At 44.1% G+C, this 18,295-nt stretch overlaps 1 protein-coding gene across 2 annotated transcripts in view; it reads left to right on the top strand.

Moving 5' to 3' along the window:
• The first annotated feature begins 213 nt into the window (after positions 1 to 213).
• Positions 214 to 18,295, top strand: part of IGF2BP3 (insulin like growth factor 2 mRNA binding protein 3) — a 138,576-nt gene continuing 120,494 nt past the window's right edge. Inside the window, exons 1-2 of one of the 2 annotated variants that reach the window (XM_023639361.2) lie at positions 214 to 808; positions 2,165 to 2,225. In XM_023639361.2, coding sequence (XP_023495129.1) covers positions 634 to 808; positions 2,165 to 2,225 — 236 coding nt within the window. In that variant the 5' untranslated portion in view covers positions 214 to 633. Of the gene's footprint in view, positions 809 to 1,218; positions 1,414 to 2,164; positions 2,226 to 18,295 lie in introns of those variants that run through there. The other variant, XM_070264700.1, reaches the window with a different exon arrangement.

Here is an 18,295-nt window from a genome sequence, read left to right as displayed (position 1 = left end):
AGCGCAATCTCCCTTCCCCTCCCCCTCTTCCTCCTCTCGCTAGCTCTTTTTTTTCCCCTGAAACCCCCTCTAATTGAGGAGCTGGGATTCCTCACGTGAGACGTTGATTTGTAGTTTGAACACGTGGCTTATTCAAAAAGCCGGACACTCGGAGCGGATTTTTTCCGCCTCCTGCGCCTTCCTCCCTCCTCCCCTCCTCCCCTCCCTCCTGCCAGTCACCCTTCGGGGTTTTTTATGGGGGGGCGGCGCCTGCCCTCACGTAGTGTGATATTTTCACAGTCCGCTGGCCGGTGCCGACGGGCTTGGGGAGGAAGAGACAAAAAGTAGTTTCCCCCTCCTCCTCTCCTCCTTTTTCTCGCTAATCCCGCCTCCTCCTCAGAGTTAGGAAGACTCGTTGATGCGTTTGGGTTGCAGCAAGGCTTTTTCTTTTTTTTTTTTTAATATCTAGAAAAGGAAAAACAACAGCCCTCGGATCTGATTTTCGCTCCTCGTTCCTGTCCTGGTTCTTACTGTGTTTGTGTATTTTAACGGCGAGAAGACGAGGGGAACAAAACCCGCCGAATCCATCCATCACTGTGGGTGGTTTTAATTTTTCGTTTTTCTCTTAATTTTTTTAAACGACCGCTCTTCACAATGAACAAACTGTATCTCGGAAACCTCAGCGAGAACGCCGTCCCCTCGGACCTGGAAACTGTCTTCAAGGACGCCAAGATCCCCGTGTCGGGACCCTTCCTGGTGAAGACCGGCTACGCGTTCGTGGACTGTCCGGACGAGAGCTGGGCCCTCAAGGCCATCGAGGCGCTTTCAGGTGGGCCCCGGCCTGGCCCCGCCGGGCGCCTGCCCCAGCCCTGCGCCGCCCGGGCCTGCCAGGCTCGGGGGCCCGGAGCCAGGCCCGCTGCTGCCGCCGGGGCGTCCACGCCGGGCCCCAGGCCCAGGCGCGAGCGGGTGCGGGCGAGGAGAGGGGGCGAGGCCCGGGCGCGCACCGCGTGGGTCCGCGGAGCTTTGCTGCGCGTGGGCTCGGACCCGGCCTCTCGCCGGGGCTCTGCGGGCTGAGGGCCGCCGCGCTGTCAGAGCCCCGGCGCGGGCTCCGAGGGAGCGGGGCCGGGGGAGGCGCGCGCCCCGCGCCCCGCCTGGGCCCAGGCGAATGCTCGGTGCTCTGGCGCGCCGGGCCTTGGGGGCCGAGCGCGGACGCCGGCTTCCCCCTCCCTCCTCCCTGTCTCCCTGCCTCCCTGTGCTCGTGATCGATGCCGTGCGGTTCGCTGCCGGCCTCCCGCCCCAGCCGCCGGCGCTGGGAGAACGCGCAGCGCCCTCGACCCCGCCGCGGAGTGACGCCGCGGGCCGGAGCCTCGCGCAGGCGGCCCCTCGCTTTCTCTCGACCCGGCGGGAGGCGGCGAGTGCGACCGGGGCTCCTCGGTCAGCCTCCCCGCGTCCGACGAGCGAGAGGGGCGGGAGGGCGGCCGGCGGTCGCGGAGGAGGGAGCCCCGCTGCGGCGCAGGGCCGCCCGCCGTTCTCCGCGCCCCGGCCTCAGGCTGCGGCCTCCAGGGTGGCGGGGCGCGCGCGGCCGGGGCGGGGGCCCGTGCGTGGCCGAGCGGCGGGCTGGGGCGGAACGCCTGCAGGAGGCTGCGCTCGGGTCCCTCCGGGAGCCCGTGCCTTTCGGGCGTAGTTGGTGCTAGGTGTGTCGGGGCGCCTAGCCTGCGGTCCTCGAGCCATTCCCGCCTCTCTCTTCCCGGCCGGCCTGAACAGGGAGAAGGGCCTGGGCGCCCCCACCTGAAGAAAGTCAACGTAGCCCCTTCCCCGGGGTCTGTCTGCGGGGAGAGTCCAAGGAGGTGGGCGGGGGGGCAGCGTCCCTCCTGCGGGTGTCGTGGAAGTAGGTGACCCCTAGAGGTGGGCGGAGGAGGCCCAGGTTGGGGGAGAGTGTTACCAAGGCGTGGGTCCGCCCATTGACCCCCTCCCCACGCATCTGTAAGTTGCACATACCCAGCCCCGAGGGGGTCAGCTTCCCACCCGTGCGGTGCTGTGCTTCCCTCTCGGCCTCGAGCAGCGTTCGGGTGCCCTTTGGGGTCTCAGGAGGCCGCTTGTGTCGCCGCTAAGGCTGTGCGGGTCCTTTAGGGCGGGAGAGCCACTAAACTCGGCCAACCGCCTTCCACCTCTTGTGTATCCGCAGGTAAAGTGGAACTGCACGGGAAACTCATAGAAGTTGAGCACTCGGTCCCAAAAAGGCAAAGGTGAGCTTATTTATTATGTTCTCATTGGTTCTATTCTCACCCCATGGGAGAAAAGACGCAACACAGCTGAGAACAACTTCTTTTCCTCTTACGCTTATTGGGTTGCTGGCTGGCTTGGCGTTTCTCGTCTTTTTTTTTTTTTTTTTCGTGTACTTAAGTTTATGGCAGGTGTGTGTATATATGTGTGTCTTGGTAATGCTGCAAAGACATAGAAGGCTTGTCTGTGGCCCCTGCCACCAGATTGTTGTTAGTGGTATGAAAGTCTCTCAAGGAAGCTCTCACAGCTAAACGTTATCCGGCAGAGTAGGTCAAGTTGCTACACAGGAAATCACGGTCTCAGCGGGCAGTTTTTGGGAATCTGGAAGCAATGGCTGACCCCCCTCCCCTCCTGTAAGTACGGGATAGGCCAAAGCAGCTGCGGACACGCGCGGGTGCGGCGTGGCTTGCCTTCTCGGGTCCGAGTGAGTTGGCGGCTATGAGTCTGAGAGGCCTGGGAGGCGGCCCGCGCATCTGAGAGGAGAGGAATTTGCCTTTCCCCTGCTAGCCCGCCAGCCGGGACTGGAGCACGTGAGGGAGCGCCTGGGCTTCTCCCAGAAGCGCCTTTTAGTCACCCCAGAGTTTGTACAGGTTTCTGCAAACCCACCTTGGTCTCCTGCTCCCCCCTACCCTCCCGAAAGTATTTTTGGTTACAAATAACCACCACGAGATCGTGAAGGCTGAAGATTTGTGCCACTTAAGGGGATTGCAGTTTTTGGAGAGCATGTGTAGTGTGTCACTTTACAGAACGTTTGGACAGTGTTTGAACCCCTGGAGTATTTTGGAGAAATGTCTCAAGAGCAGGCCAGATCAGCCTCTGCCGCTCTGACGGGAAAGGCGCTGCTCCCTCAGTGCTGCTGGGCTTGGCCTGCACCTTTCTAGGTTTTGCAAGGTGGGGTTAGGTTTCTGTCTTTCCCCCTCCCATCCCCCACTCCCAGCCTGGGCCGAGCAATAAGCTGGAAGTTAATTTAAACTAAGGCTGCGTGTGTTTGGTTAGCTATTGGCCAGAGTGTGTGTGCTGGAGGGCAGGAGGGGTGTGCTGTGCAGAGAGAGATGGCTACACAAAATGTCATCGTATGCCTGTTTCGAGATTGAGCTCTCTTCCAGGTAAAACATTTTCACAAATCATGTTTTTGTTGGCAAGCTGGTTTGGATTTTTGTGGATTTCTCTTCTTCGGGAACTTTTCATTAGGATAGTTGGAAAGGGATTTGTGGGACCAGATAGGTTTAGTTCTAGTTGGGAATTTTCGTAGGGGTGAAGTTATTTCATATAGTAGAATGGAATTCTTTTTTTTTTTTTTTTAAGATTTTATTTTTTTCCTTTTTCTCCCCAAAGCCCCCCGGTACATAGTTGTATATTCTTCGTTGTGGGTCCTTCTAGTTGTGGCATGTGGGACACCGCCTCAGCGTGGTTTGATGAGCAGTGCCATGTCTGCGCCCAGGATTTGAACCAATGAAACACTGGGCCGCCTGCAGCGGAGCGTGCGAACTTAACCACTTGGCCACGGGGCCAGCCCCTGGAATTCTTTTTTAAAAGCTTCAAAAATAATAGAATGTGTACTGAAAAGTATCTAAATTGATCTCAGGTTAATAGGAATTGAAAAAGTGAGGAAGAAGTCATTTCTCTTTAAAAAGTTTAGGGGCATAGTCTGAATTGTTTACCTGGAGGAAAGATGTAAGCACAGTCTGCAAATTTTAATTGGTTTCATGTTTAACCAGCGTGTCTTCATTTTCTTCAGGTGTTAAATAAAAAAATACAAGCAAATGGTTGTGTTGAAGGACTTGCATTTTAACACTGGAAAGTTCCTAAATGTAAACATTAAATTTCTTGAACAATTCATTGACCTGCATGTAAATGCAGGTTACTTTGCCTTACTCTCCTGATTTTCCTTTGCAACCTGGTGTGAATTTCTCCCCATGTGTAGGTAATTTAAAGACATTATCTGGTAATGACTGCCTGTTTTATTCTTAAAGGCTTTTGCCCAACCTAAAAACGTACTTAGTTACTTGTTACTTTATAAGGAACAAGATTTCCTCTTTAGGAAAGCACATAAGGTAAAATGTTACCGGTGTCAGCAGGTATTATCAGTGGAAGCTTCTTCAGTTTATGAAGAGTGTAGGTTAAATTTTCTAGCTGATTTTCACTAGGATTAAATACTCAGGGATTGTTTTGTTTTTTGTTTTGTTTTTTTTGGGGAGGAAGATTGGCCTTGAACTAACATCTGTTGCCAAACTCCCTCTTTTTGCTTGAGAAGATTGTTCCTGAGCTAACATCCATGCCAATCTTCGTCTATTTTGTATGTGGGATGCCACCATAGCATGGCTTGATGAGTGGTCTGCAGGTCTGCACCAGGGGTCCAAACCCTGGAATTGTGGGCCCTGGAAGTGGAGTGTGTGAACTTAACCACGGTTGGCCCCAAGGCTCAGGATTTTAAATGATACTATTTTACTACTAAAGTAGACAGGAATGAGTACATTGGAGACAACTTTTTCCTAATTCAGAAGGCAGTCAAGTCCTTTACTTGTATTGAACAGCTAAAAACAAAAGTAGAGTTTTCTCTCTCTGCCCAGGAAAATTTGCTGGAAATCTACAATTTTATTTTAACTGGACTTTGGAGCTGTGATGCAGTTTCCCTTATCTGGACTGTTCCATTGTCTGAATAGGTTTTGGGAGAGCGCAGAGAAGGCACCCTGGTGATCCACCTGCCCAGCACCTATAGGAAGGTCAAGAAGTGGTACTGTTGACAGTGAGTTGAATGCCGCAGACCAGTCCTTGCCAAGTGAGGCTGCTGGACTTGGGTGGAGTTCTTTGTGCTTAGCAGTCATTGCATTCCTTCCCATCATCATGTGGGCATCTGACAGGCACACCCACATATGCAGCATGACCTTTATACCTGCTGTGCAAGGCATGTTGGGAGCCTGGTGCTGAAGAATGCTTATGGCAGCACTCTGAGATGGATGAATGGGCTTGTAGCGACTAAACAGGGGAGCAGGCCCAGAAGGAGATTTGATGCTTGGCAGGCTGGGCCATCTCTGGGAGCAGAGCTGGGCGGGGGACTCTTTCAGGAAGGGGCCTTGCTGAGTTTGGTTCAGACCAAGCTTAGCTCCTGATTACCGAAGTCTCAAGGGAATGTGGAAGGAATGTTGCTTTTCTGCATTCAGATACCCCTCAGTTGGGGAAGATTATAGCAATATTCCACAGAACTTGAGGTCTCCTGTGTCCTGAACGAAGAGAGGATTGTGTGGAATATCTGTGATAGTGTTGCACTTTCTGTTCCAAATATAAAAGATACAGCACATGAAGACTTGGCTTCACTCTGAGGTATAAGCTTAAACCACCCGCCCCCCCCACCCCCCCACACCTGGGGGTAAGGGTGGGTGTGAAAATTGTTGTGATTTTGGAAGACTGTACCTGAGCTTGGTTGGACCTTGTATGTGCCCCTCTGTGATTGTGGAAATAGCACTGATTTCCTTTTTTGTTATGTTGTGGGCTCCTGGGCCTGGGAGAGGGAACGGGAAGGCAAGGTCGCTGACACTGGGGAACTGAGAGCATGGTGGTTTTAGTTCATTTGCCATTACTTTCTTAAATTATGAAAATTTTTCCTATTTTCAGTTTTTTATAGGTGACACCTTCCTCATGATTTGGCTGTTAGCGTTGATTAGGATTATATGTAGCCCAAAATATATTCAAATAAAGGAGAAAAAATAGGATATTATAGTTAATATTTTTCCAGGAAGAGCAGACTGTGGTGCCTAAGCTCAAAAAGTCTTAGTTTTTTGTTTCCTTAAAAAAAGAAAATTAAGTGAACAGCTTATTTCTGTATTAGAATCCTGGGTTTAACATGTAAATTGGATAGACAGAGCATGTATAGAAGTTAGAGTTTTAAGTGTATCTTACTTTAAATTACTATTTAAAAGCTAATGCTGCATTTTAATAGCTGGTAAGAATAGACTAGGATGGTTCCATGACCAGCAATGTGCCCGTTAGCCAGGGTATATGACTGTCTTGTCTCAGGACTACAAAAGCTGTTTTTTTTTTAATAATATTTTTTTTTGAAAAAGAGTAGCCCTGAGCTAACATCCGTGCCCATCTTCCTCCACTTTATATGTGGGACGCCTATCACAGCATGGCGTGCCAAGCAGTGCCATGTCCACACCCAGGATCCGAACCTGCAAACCCCAGGCTGCCAAAGCGGAATGTGTGAACTTCTGCAGCCCTGGGCTGGCCCCACAAAAGCTGTTTTTAATACTGAACATTAAAAGATAGATATGAATAGCTGTGCTGCTGCTTGCTTATCTGTGTGCTACAGGGGAATCTTGTAAATTAGGAAGATTTCGCACACATGCCAAGACTGGAGGTTGTGAATGTTAGGAAACTCCTGGCTGATGAGCCATATGCAGGGCTGTCTTTGGAGAGCTCAGTTTAAGATCAGTAATGCATGACCACTTAAGTGGTTGTGGCCAACGAGATTTTTCTTGATTTCATATTGTTTTCTCAATACAGTTTGAGAGAATTTAAAAGATTTCTTACTTTGGCCTTATTAGAATTAAAAATAAAATAAACAAATATTGTGAAGTAGCTTCTGTGTGGCTGTCCACAGTGTCAAGGAAGACTTTATGGAAACATGACGTGCCTGGAGCCAGCAGGAATTGAGAATCTTGGCTTCTGTTTCTGGCTTTCCTTTTGATTTGTGTGATCACTTACGTTCTCTGTGCATGCCAAATGCCATTATAATAAACTAACAAGAGGCATTTTTGTTCTGATTTTTTGCCATTCTACTTGAAATAAATGAATTATCAGCTAAGGCTTGAAAGTGTCTTTTGGAATTAGAGATCTGGGGTTTCCCCCTAAGGAACTTGACTTGTACTTCTTTTCTGAGTATGCTGGCTCGCTTGCTTTTGCATCTGCACCTCTTTCGCGCAGTCAGCAAGAGGGAAATGATCTTTGCCATAATTCGAAATCCTTTCGTGAACCATACCACTGCAGTTCATATGTTGTCATAGGTGTGGGATTTTGTGTTAAAGTAAAGCTGCTGAGTCACCTTGATAACCATTTGAAGCAACTCCATTGCAATTGTCCTTAGTGGCGTTCAGACAGCACCTTTTCTAGCAGTAACTAATTTTTGAAAGGTATGAATTATCCAGGCAGTAACTCTGGTGCTTGATTTGGTCTAGGAGGAAGGAGAGAGGCTGTGCTATTCTTAGCCAAGTTTCCTTTATCAACTGTTGCCTCTGATTCAAGCTTCCAGAGTCATAAGACAGGAGGTGGCAGTATGGGAGCAGTGACGGAGGGATGGGACTGGCATTTTTTGTTAGGATCTCTGCCCCATAAATCTGATGTTTAAAAGTTGGCTTGAACTGCTAGGGTTTTGCTTGAAACCAGGTGGCAAACATAGTTTTCAGTGCTCTATTAAAATTGAGGGTGTAATTTATTATGGTCTGAAATAGCTGTTTGGCAAATGTTCAGTATTGGTAAATAAACACAGTTATAGATATTAATATAGTACACAGATTTTGTTGCCCTGACGAGGAATATATAGTCCATAAATTATGCGTTTTAGAGAATTATCCTGAGACCATTTAACTTGACTAGGAAATAGTTTGAAATTATTAGAGAAGTATTCTTTGAGGAATCCAGTGGAACTAGAAGCTGAAAGCGACCTAAGTCCTTAGCATATCTGGCATTGTCACTTAGTTGTTTAAGAAGTTGATTCCGTTGTGATCACGGTGTTTCAGTTATTTACTGCTGCTTAACAAGCCACCCCAGAAACTAGTGCCTCAAAACAACAATTTATTCCTCCTCATGATTCTGTAGGTCTGCTAGGTGGCTGGTTTTGTTCCACATGGTGTTGTTTTGAGTCATTTTCTAAGCTTGCCTAAAAGGTCCAAGAAAGCTTCACTCACATGACTGGCCTCTTGGTGCTTGTCCATGTGAACTTTCTCTGCGTGGTGTCTTATCACTCAGTAGTGGCCCCTGGCTGGCTGCCCCAAGTGAAAGCTGAAGCTGCTAGGCCTCTTAAAGGCTAGGTCCAGAACTGGCACGGTACTACTTCTAATCCCATTTTGTTCATCAAGGCAAGTCATAAGACCAGCACAGATTCAAAGGGGGTATGGAAATAGACTGTATCTCTTTCTATTATTATTATTTTTTATTGAGGTAAGGTTGGTTTATAACGTTATATTTCAACTTCTGTATCGACTGCATCGTGTTCACCACCCAAAGTTGCCATCTGTCACTGTACACATGTACCCCTTTACCTTCTTTGCCCTCCACTCACCCCCTTCCCCTCTGGTAACCCCCAATCTGTTCTCTGTATTTATGTGTGTGTATGTTTATCTTCCACATATGAGTGAAATCATACGGTAATCGTCTTTCTCCAGAAGATAGACTGTATCTCTTAATGGTAGAGTGACATGCATGAACAGAGGGGAAGAATTGATGGTGACCATCTTTGTAGATCTTCCACAAAGTGGAGGAGGGGAGGAATAGCAACTTCAAAATACTTGGAACATAAAATATCTGAAAATCGCATTTAGTACTAGAAATGGGCAGCTGATCCCTACTGTAATATCCTGGCAGGAGACGATGGTATTAGCTTTGGAGGTGATGAGTAGTGTTCAGTCTCAATATTTCTAAGGAACAGCCAGTAAGACTTGCTGATGGCTTAGATGAGGGCTATGAAAAGAGCAAAGAATGACAAGAAAATTTTTTGGCCAGAAAAACTAGGTGGAAGGTGATGCCATTTATCAAAATGGAGAGTACTAGGGGAAGAACAGATTTTGGGTGGAAATCAGGAGCTTTACTTTTGGCATATTATGTCTCTAATACTTATTAGAAATTAGAAATTGAAATGAAGAGGTTGACTATGTAGTTGGATATGTCAATCTGGAGCTCAGGGGAAGGTAAGAAGTGGATGTGAAAAATAAGAGGCTTCATTAGCTTGTGGTGTTAGAAATCATGGAATGGGAGAAGATCACCAAGGAACTGAGCCTGGGGCTGTAGGAGGAAGGAGGGACCAGCAAAGGAGAGAGAGGGAGGCCAGTGAGGTAAAGGAAAGCAAGCAGGATGAACTGTCTCTGGGAGATGAGTGAAGAAAGCCTGTGGAGAAGGAAGGTGTAATCAGCTGTGTAGAATACCACTGAGAGTTTGTGATTTAGAAGGATGAATAAGTCAGTGGGGGTGGTGTTAAGTCTCAGCCTTCTGGCTCTGCTGTAAATAGATGGAAAGTGGTTTACAAATTTTCGAGCAACCTGGAATATAGCTTTTCTTCCAGAATTTATTGGGATCCTAATTCATTTTCTTATTTTCCAGAAACATCTATGAGCATGTTCTATTTATAACCTGCTAGAGATGGAAGAGTCTCCTAAGTGTAGTAGATTCTCTTGCCCAATGGACAAGACTTGTTTGTGACAGTTGATCTACTCTCTGGCATCTGTTTCAACACTTCTGGTGACTATAAACTCACTTTCTTATGGACAACCCATTCTGCTTTTTATTAATATACATTTGGAAAGTCCTCTGAAGCCATCTTAGCTTCCGAAACAGTGTAGATGAAGTTCAGGGCTTCTATGTGGTTGTCTAAATATTTCTTGATTTGACAAGCAAAGGTTGAGACTATTGGCCAAAACATTTACAAATATCATGGGCTAGGTTTAAAATACTTTAATCACTTTGTTCTTTTAGGATGCCAGAATATATAAAGCATTCTTTCTATTTTATTTATAAAATTTTAGCTATAAGAGATACAAGAAACAAGAAACTGGCTGGTGACACAGCAGTTAAGTGCGCATGTTCCGCTTGGTGGCCCGGGGTTCACCGGTTCGGATCCAAGGTGCGGACATTGCACTGCTTGGTGGGCCATGCTGTGGCAGGCGTCCCACATATAAAGCAGATGAAGATGGGCATGGATGTTAGCTCAGGGCTAGTCTTCCTCAGCAAAAAAAAGAGGTGGATTGGCAGCAGTTAGCTCAGGGCTAATCTTCCTCAAAAAAAAATAAAGAATAAAAGAAAAGAAAAGAAATCATTAAAAAAAAAAGCCTCTGTAAGTACCCTAAATTCCTTCATTTTTGTATATTTAAAAATCTGGTCATTGGTAAAGTATCCTCCTCCTCAGATTATGAATCCTGTCTTTGGTCACAGTTGTCACCAAAACTAGGTGATGTGTTTGGATCAATTGATTTTTTTTTTTTTTTTTTAAAGATTGGCACCTGGGCTAACAACTGTTGCCAGTCTTTTTTTTTTTTTCCTGCTTTATCTCCCCAAACCCCGCCTGTACACGGTTGTATATCTGAGTTGCATGTCCTTCTAGTTGTGGAATGTGGGACGCCGCCTCAACGTGGCCTGACGAGCGGTGCCATGTCCGTGCCCAGGATCCGAACCCTGGGCCACCGCAGTGGAGTGCGTGAACTTAACCACTCGGCCACGGAGCCGGCCCCAAGGATCAAATGATTTTGAGACAGATGACTTGGGCTGAATAACTTTTTAAGACTTTCGTTGTCTGTGCAAGTCCTTTGATCGATAGAGTACTACTTTCAGAACGTGTTAAACATCTACTATTTTAAGGAAGGAGAACTAATAAAATGAGGGAGCACAACAGATTTGTTTAGTGGTATTAGTTGCTTTACCAGAGGATTCTCCATCAATCCCGGGAGGAGAAGTGACTTGCCCCTGGCACTGCAGGTGATTACTGGAACCCATCTCCAGGTCCTGTGACTCTGCCCTGCCTTCATTCTTCCCATTTAAGTTGTCAAATCCTCAAAGTAGCTTACACAGCTGCCCGATCATGTTTGCAGTGGCAAGTTGGAGCAGAGATGTCCTGTTTCTTGCTTTCTCTGAAGAAAAAAGAAATCTTGTTTGGCTTCTTTGAAGGATTGATTTATTGTCTTCCTGTAGGAAAAAGATAGGTACAGGTAGTCTGGAATCTGGGGCTTACTGTAGAGTGAAAATATGCGGACATCCTGTTTAAAGATAGAAAATGAGATTACTTTTTCCTTTAAGATATTTTTTAGCATCTTCATCTTAATATAAATGAATTGCAGAAGAGTTGGAGCGGGACTGCGGAGAGATGAGGGTAGAACAGAGGGCATGAGGAGGTAGATGCCATCCATGGCTTTATCTCAGGCAGGTGATTGTGTCTCATGGGATGTGTTTTAGATTGCAAAAGAGGTAGAAGTGTCTGGAGTGGAGTCCATGGTGCCTGGTTGTCCCAGCTTGTTACCAAGTTTAGTAGGATCCTGGCTTGTGGAAGGAAGTCTCTCTCTCTCTCTCTCTTTTTTTTTTTTTGAGGAAGATTAGCCCTGAGCTAACTACTGCCAATCCTCCTCTTTTTGCTGAGGAAGACTGTCCTTGAGCTAACATCTGTGCCCATCTTCCTCTACTTTATTCGTGGGACACCTGCCACAGCATGGCTTTTGCCAAGCGGTGCCATGTCCACACCCAGGATCCAAACCGGCAAACCCCAGGCTGCCAAGAAGCGGAATGTGCGGACTTAACCGCTGCGCCAGCGGGCGGCCCCAGGAAGTCTCTTAAAGTTGGAATATTGTTAAGGATTAGGAGAGAGTAGGAGGGAGAAGCTGTGCTGAAACCTCTTGATTAGGAGCCCTGATGCTTACCTGATGTGCCCTTGTTGAACTGAAGAATATAGCTAGAAGGATGTGGGATATGAGGTCTTACATGTGAGTTTGAATCCAAACTCCACTTTCTAAATGCACGATGTTGTTTAAGAATGAGGAAATTGAAGAATGGAAACGATGCCTCATAGGATCCTGGGGACAATGAATGTAAAGCATCAGTACAGTATCACCCAGTAGTCATTCCAGTGCACCTGATGTGTTTTCCCGTTGCGATTCAAATGCAAAGGCTGAGTGTAGGTTATATTTGGTGGTGATAACAGAAATATGGGAAATCTTTGTTCTGTTTTGGAATGTGGACCCATAAGTAGAAATCTAGGTGGTTTCTTTTTGTTTTTGTTTTCATTGAGCATATATTATGTTTTTTACATTAAGGTATCTATAATCTAGATACAATAGAGTATATAAATACTAAGTAAACAGCTTGATGAAATTTAAATATGTATACATTTGTATTAATTCAAAATACATGAAATAAAATGTGAAAATACTTGCTTTTTAATCCTCTCTTTCCCTGTGTATTTCTCAGGTCTTACAGCTGGTAAGTTGGTAGATTATTTTCCAGAAATTTCTCTTTGCATATCCACAAACACTTTTTTAATTTAATAATCAAATCATATTGTTTATGTTGTGCTTTTACTTAATAATGTATTCTGAAGAATCTTCAGTGTAGGTAGAAATAGTTCATTTTTTTTAAGCCAAGTGACTTTATTCTCATATTAGTACTTGTGTTTTTGAAAGATTTTTGTTTTTCCTCCTTCTCCCCAAAGCCCTGCAGTACAGAGTTGTATATTTTAGTTGTGAGTTCTTCTAGTTGTGGCATGTGGGACGCCACCTCAGCATGGCTTGATGAGCAGTGGTAGGTCTGCGCCCAGGATCGGAACCAGTGAAACCCTGGGTTGCTGAAGCGCAGGGCGAGAACTTAACCACTTGGCCACGGGGGCCAGCCCTGAAATAGTTCATTCTTTTGAAACTAACAATTGTATTGTTCAACCTAGCTTGCACCAATTTAACCGTTCTTTTTGTAGTAATTTCAGTTGAGCATATTTATATGTATGTCATAGGACTCTTGTTGGATATTTTTATAAGGTAAATTCTTAGACTAGTAATTGCTATGTCAAAAGACATGCATATTTAAATTTGAAAGTGCTCTGCCAAAAACACTGTTTACTTATATTGGCATGGTTAGTCATAATTTGACAACTAAGAGCTTTTTTTCAATGAAGTGTGTAATGAGACAGTTTGATTAAAAACTCTTTTCAAGCATGGAGGGCCATATCATTCTAGGAACAGCATTTTTCTCTCTAATGTGGATGTTGCACTAACTCTGACAAGCCTAGGTTCCTATTCATTTGTGCCCCTTGTATGTAAAAATTGTCAAAAGCTATAAAAATTAAGTGCTAGTAACTGATAGCCGGAATACCTAGGGCTTATGTTCTCCCATGCTCAGCACTTTGAGTTTTGGATCTCAGAAACTAACATTTTCTTGCAGTGGGAACTTTAGTAAATCGTATTTTGAGGAGAAATTTGATTAAAAATTAATTTCCAAAACAAGTGATACCCCAGCTTGCTATGCTAGCCGGGCAGATGATGATTGGAGAGCTTAATTTAAAAACCTGTGATGATGTTCAAACTGTTTGAAAAGTGGTTGATTTCTCTCTGGTGATCCCCAAGTACCTCTTTTTTAAAAAGCCAGTTGTTCTTGCGAAAAATGGAGAAGCTCTTGCTTTTCTTTGGAGAGAGAAGTGTGGCTGAAAAGTTTAATTTCCATATTTTTTGTGTTTACCTATTTCTGCATTTTTTGATTTTGTTCCCTGTGGCTTATAAATATTTAGTTTAAAAAGCATAGATTGAGCACTAATGCTCGTAGTCAGTTCCGTGCTGGGTTTTAGGGACTAGAGAGGAGGATAAGATACTTGTGCTGAAGAAAAGTACATGGAGTATAGTGGCTTTCACTTTGTTCTGTCTCCATCCCTGGGTGATAATTTTATCTTCAATACTAACAGTGGCTCACTGTGGCAGTGATCCTAAAGGTGGATTAATATTTCTGCAAGTGAAGAGAAGTTGTAAATATGTCATGGGGGATATATGGTATGCCCCGGAAACCCAGGAGGGGCATTAGGCTTAGCTGGGTGTTGCTAAGGCCAGCCAAGGATAAGTTCAGAGAGAGATGTGAAAGCAAATGGAAGCTAACCATGTACAATGGGGATGGAAAAGGCAGAAGGGACAGCAGGAGCCAAGGCATGTAAGTGTGAAGTATCCTGGTGTGTGCGGGGGATCTACAAGCTGTTTGGGATTAGAGAGGCTCATGTGTGAGGCAGGATGATGGTTGAGGCTGAACCTAGAGGGGTGGCAAGAGCAGCCTGTGCTTGAGGAGTGACTCTATTATTCTCATTCTTCACGTGTTTAACTTTAGGGGCTCTGTCAGTTTAGTTAATGCCATTTAGCAGATGGTTATTTGGGATTATCATGCAAGATTTGATGCCTAGGTTAGTTTTGGGATCGGCTCACCAGAGATAATGTTGAACTGCTTTTACTTCTTAAGTGCTTCATGGGGATGGTTGTGCCCCAAAACATCCCACGGCATTCACAGCTGTTCTTAGGATATCCTCTGACAGGGTAATTAGGGTAAATCATGGTCCTACTAGGAACCCTGTAGTAAGGCTGACTGAACCTGTATTATCTTGTTAAGGTCAGCTATGACAAGACAACCATCAGTGGTAATGATTAAAGTCCCTGGTGTTATTTGATTTTCATTAATGCATCTCAAATGATGTAATAAACCTTTGGAGAAGAATGAGGTAGAACTTCTATGTGCACACACTATTACATGAGCAAAATTAGGGATGGTAGTACAGCACAGTGGTGGGGAGGGCCGGTGGCATCTTGCTTGGAATCATACAGACCTCAGTTAGAATCCTTGCTCAGTTTTGAGATCCTGGGCTAACAAATTCTCAGAGCCTTTCAGTTTATCTATAAATAGGAGCAATAAAAGCTATTATTGTGTAATGTTGTTGGAAATTATATGGTCATGTTCGTAAAGGACTTCTTGAAGTATCTGACGCCTAAGTGGTATTGTCTCATATTAATAAGCTTGTGTATTTATATGTGGCGATTGAAAATAAGAGATGAGTATATCTATTCCTGCATAATCCTGTGGTTTGTGTCTCATGTACTAATATGTAGAAATGTTTCACATTTCTTTGTAGAATGAGTTGCATGTTGTGAATTAAGAATTTGTACTTTATGTCTAATGTGTAGGTTGTGAAATTGTCTTAGAGATCATACTGTAAAAAACAAAAACAAAACTAAGAGATAAAGAACTCCTGTTAAGAGTTAAGAGGTGGACAACAATGTTCAAAAATGTACAAAGGATAAGAAGTGGGATTTCGGAGGGGGATATCTGAAAAGCCAATCTACTTAGGAAAAGAGACCCTATCTTACTAGTTATTAGGGAAATGCCAGTTGAAATGAGTTTTTTGCCTATCAGGTTGCAAAAAATGAACAAGATTGATAATATCTGTGTTGGCAAGAGTGTGGAGGAATGGGCACTCACACAGCTAGAGATTTCTTGGCATGTTATTTGGCAGTATCTCTTAGAACTTAAAATATGAATACCCTTCAACCAAATATGAAGGAAAACAACCCAGTCCTCATGGTTTAATGCAGTCTGCAAGCATAGTTTTAATCAACAATGTTGTAAAAGAGCTCCAAATCACCAGGCAAGACTTGGTAAAAAGTTCTCTGGGTAGGAGTCCATAACGCATGCAGATAAACTTTTAAGTTTTATTATATCACTCATTACATTTTTATAGGCACAGTAGTTGCTCCTTATCCATAGTTTTGCTTTCCACGGTTTCAGTTAGCCATAGTCAACTGTGGTCCAAAAATATTAAATGAAAAATTCCAGAAATAAATGATTCCTAAGCTTTGAATTGTGTGCTGTTCTGAGTAGCATGATGAAATCTTGCACTGTCCTGTTCCCTCCTGCCCAGGACGTGAATCATCCCTTTGTCCAGCGTACCCACTCTGTATCCATACTATCTGCCCATTAGTCACTTAGTAGCTGTCTTGGTTATTGGATCTACTGTTGCAGTACATCAGTGCTTGTGTTATTATGCAAGTCAACGTTATTTTACTTAATGGCCCCAAGATGCAAAAGTGGTGATGCTGGCAATTTGGTTATGCCAAAGAGAAGTTATTGTTAATCTCTTACTGTGCCTTGTCTATAAATTAAACTTTCTCATAGCTATGTATCTATAGGAAAAAATATGGTATATATAGGGTTCGGTACTCTCTATGGTTTCAGACATCCAGTGAGTCTTGGGATGTAATCCCCGTGGATGGGGGCGGCTACTGTACTATACAGATAACCTGGAACTTCACCACTGTCTACTTTCCAAGCAAAGAGGACCCCGCCTTAATTTGACTGTCTGGGACATTTTGCGGTTACCCAGTTTCGAGCTTTAGAAGGTAGATTTTTGAAAAGGGGGGAGATACCTAGAACCCCTTCTCTTCTTTCTGCTTTTTCTTAAAAGCACTTTGAAGTAATGTTATACAATTTCTAAATTCTAGGCACGTTAAATGTCTTTCTCCATGTTAGCAGTTTCACTTGTAGTGTTCTCTTATAAAGAAATACTTGGCAAAAAGACATTTTTTTCTTTGCAGTATTGTTTAATAGAAAGTTGGAAATAAATGTCCATCCAAAGAAAATGTACCATATTCTAACAAATTATACTGTGGTAAATTTTTTCCAAGAGTTATAAAGAATGATAAAGATTTATATGAGCTGACCTGGGAAGAGCAAATTGAAAAGTAAGTTATGGAATTGCTCTTTTAAAAAAAACAAAACCTTTCATGTGTACATGTCTGACATTTTATAAAACATAGGAAAAGGTCTGGAAGGTTATTCACCAGAAAGAGTGAGTATCTCTGCACAAGGGAACTGATTGAGGAGGGGAGAGGCTAATGGGAGATTGTTGGCTTTAAATCCTATTCTAATAGTTCTCAAACTTTATGGTTTTGACCCTTTGACACTTTAAAAACTGAGAACCCCTAAAGAGCTTTTGTTATTTCCATTTATTGATATGCTTCATTAGCCACCAACTGAATAATGTTTTAAAATTATTTTTAAATGAAAAACTATAATAAACCAATTACAAGTTAAGATTTAAAAAAACAGCTCTTCTGAAACTAAAATAAAAATCAGCAAGGTGGAATTGTTTTACATTTTTGTAAATTTCTTTAATATTTGGCCTAATAGACAGCTGGATACTCAAAACTACTGTGTTCAATCTATTGTGATACATTGTTTTGATTGAAGTGTTTGAAGGAAATCTAGCTTCACACAGATAGTTAGAAAGGAAAAAGAATGTTTTAATAGTCTTTTAGATAATTGTGGATGTTTTTTGTTCCTACACCAAAACTCCACAAGTGGTAGTTTTTTTTTTGTTGTTGTTTGTTTGTTTTTTTAAGATTTGCACCTAAGCTAACATCTACTGCCAGTCTTTTTTTTCTTTTTTCTTTTCCCCAAAGCCCGCCAGTACATAGTTGTATACTCTAGTCATAGGTCCTTCTAGCTGTGCTATGTGAGACGCCACCTCAGCATGGCCTGGGTCAGCGATGCCATGTCTGTGCCCAGGATCCGAACTGGCGAAACCCTGGGCCACTGAAGCAGAGCACACAAACTCAACCACTCAGCCATGGGGCCAGCCCCCCACAGGTGGTAGTTTTTGTTTTATTTGTTTTTTTGCTGAGTAAGATTAGCCCTGAGCTAACATCTGTGCCATTCTTCCTCCACTTTATATGTGGGTCACCGCCACAGCGTGGCTGACAAGTGGTGTAGGTCTGTGCCCAGGATCCGAACCAGCGAACCTGGGCCACCAAAGTGGAGTGCACCAAGCTTAACCACTACGCTATGTGGCTGGCCCCAAGTGGTAGTTTTTTAAAGGCTAGTTGAAATGTGGAATCCGAAATCATGTCAGTAAATTTTTTGTACTCTGTTACATTAAAATCCATTCGTCTCTCTTGCACTTTGAATGCCTCTTTCATCCATAAGCATTGGGAAACTGTCAAAGCTCATGGTGGTAAATAAGTTTGCCAAAATTCTCAGTTTTACCTGAAAGCTCGAATTTGGTTATTGGCAACAGATCCTGTTAGTTTTTTTTGAAGTGACTGGCTGACTTTATTCTCTTTTAAGGAAATGTCCGTCAGATACTCCAGCTTTGGTTACTCAATAAATAACCATAGTTTGTCTGTAGGTCTTTCCAGTGAAAATGGTGCTCCATGAGAAAAGGGGCTGGTTCAGTCTTCCTGCTCAAACAGCTGGACAGTGCTTTGTCTCCAGACAACTGTATTAGGTACTAGAAGTGCTTTATGTTTGTTATACTGCCCTTTTCTTCACA

Source organism: Equus caballus, chromosome 4, assembly GCF_041296265.1.
Source record: "Equus caballus isolate H_3958 breed thoroughbred chromosome 4, TB-T2T, whole genome shotgun sequence".
Taxonomy (NCBI): Eukaryota; Metazoa; Chordata; class Mammalia; order Perissodactyla; family Equidae; genus Equus; species Equus caballus.
This window is presented reverse-complemented; position numbering and strand designations above follow the sequence as displayed.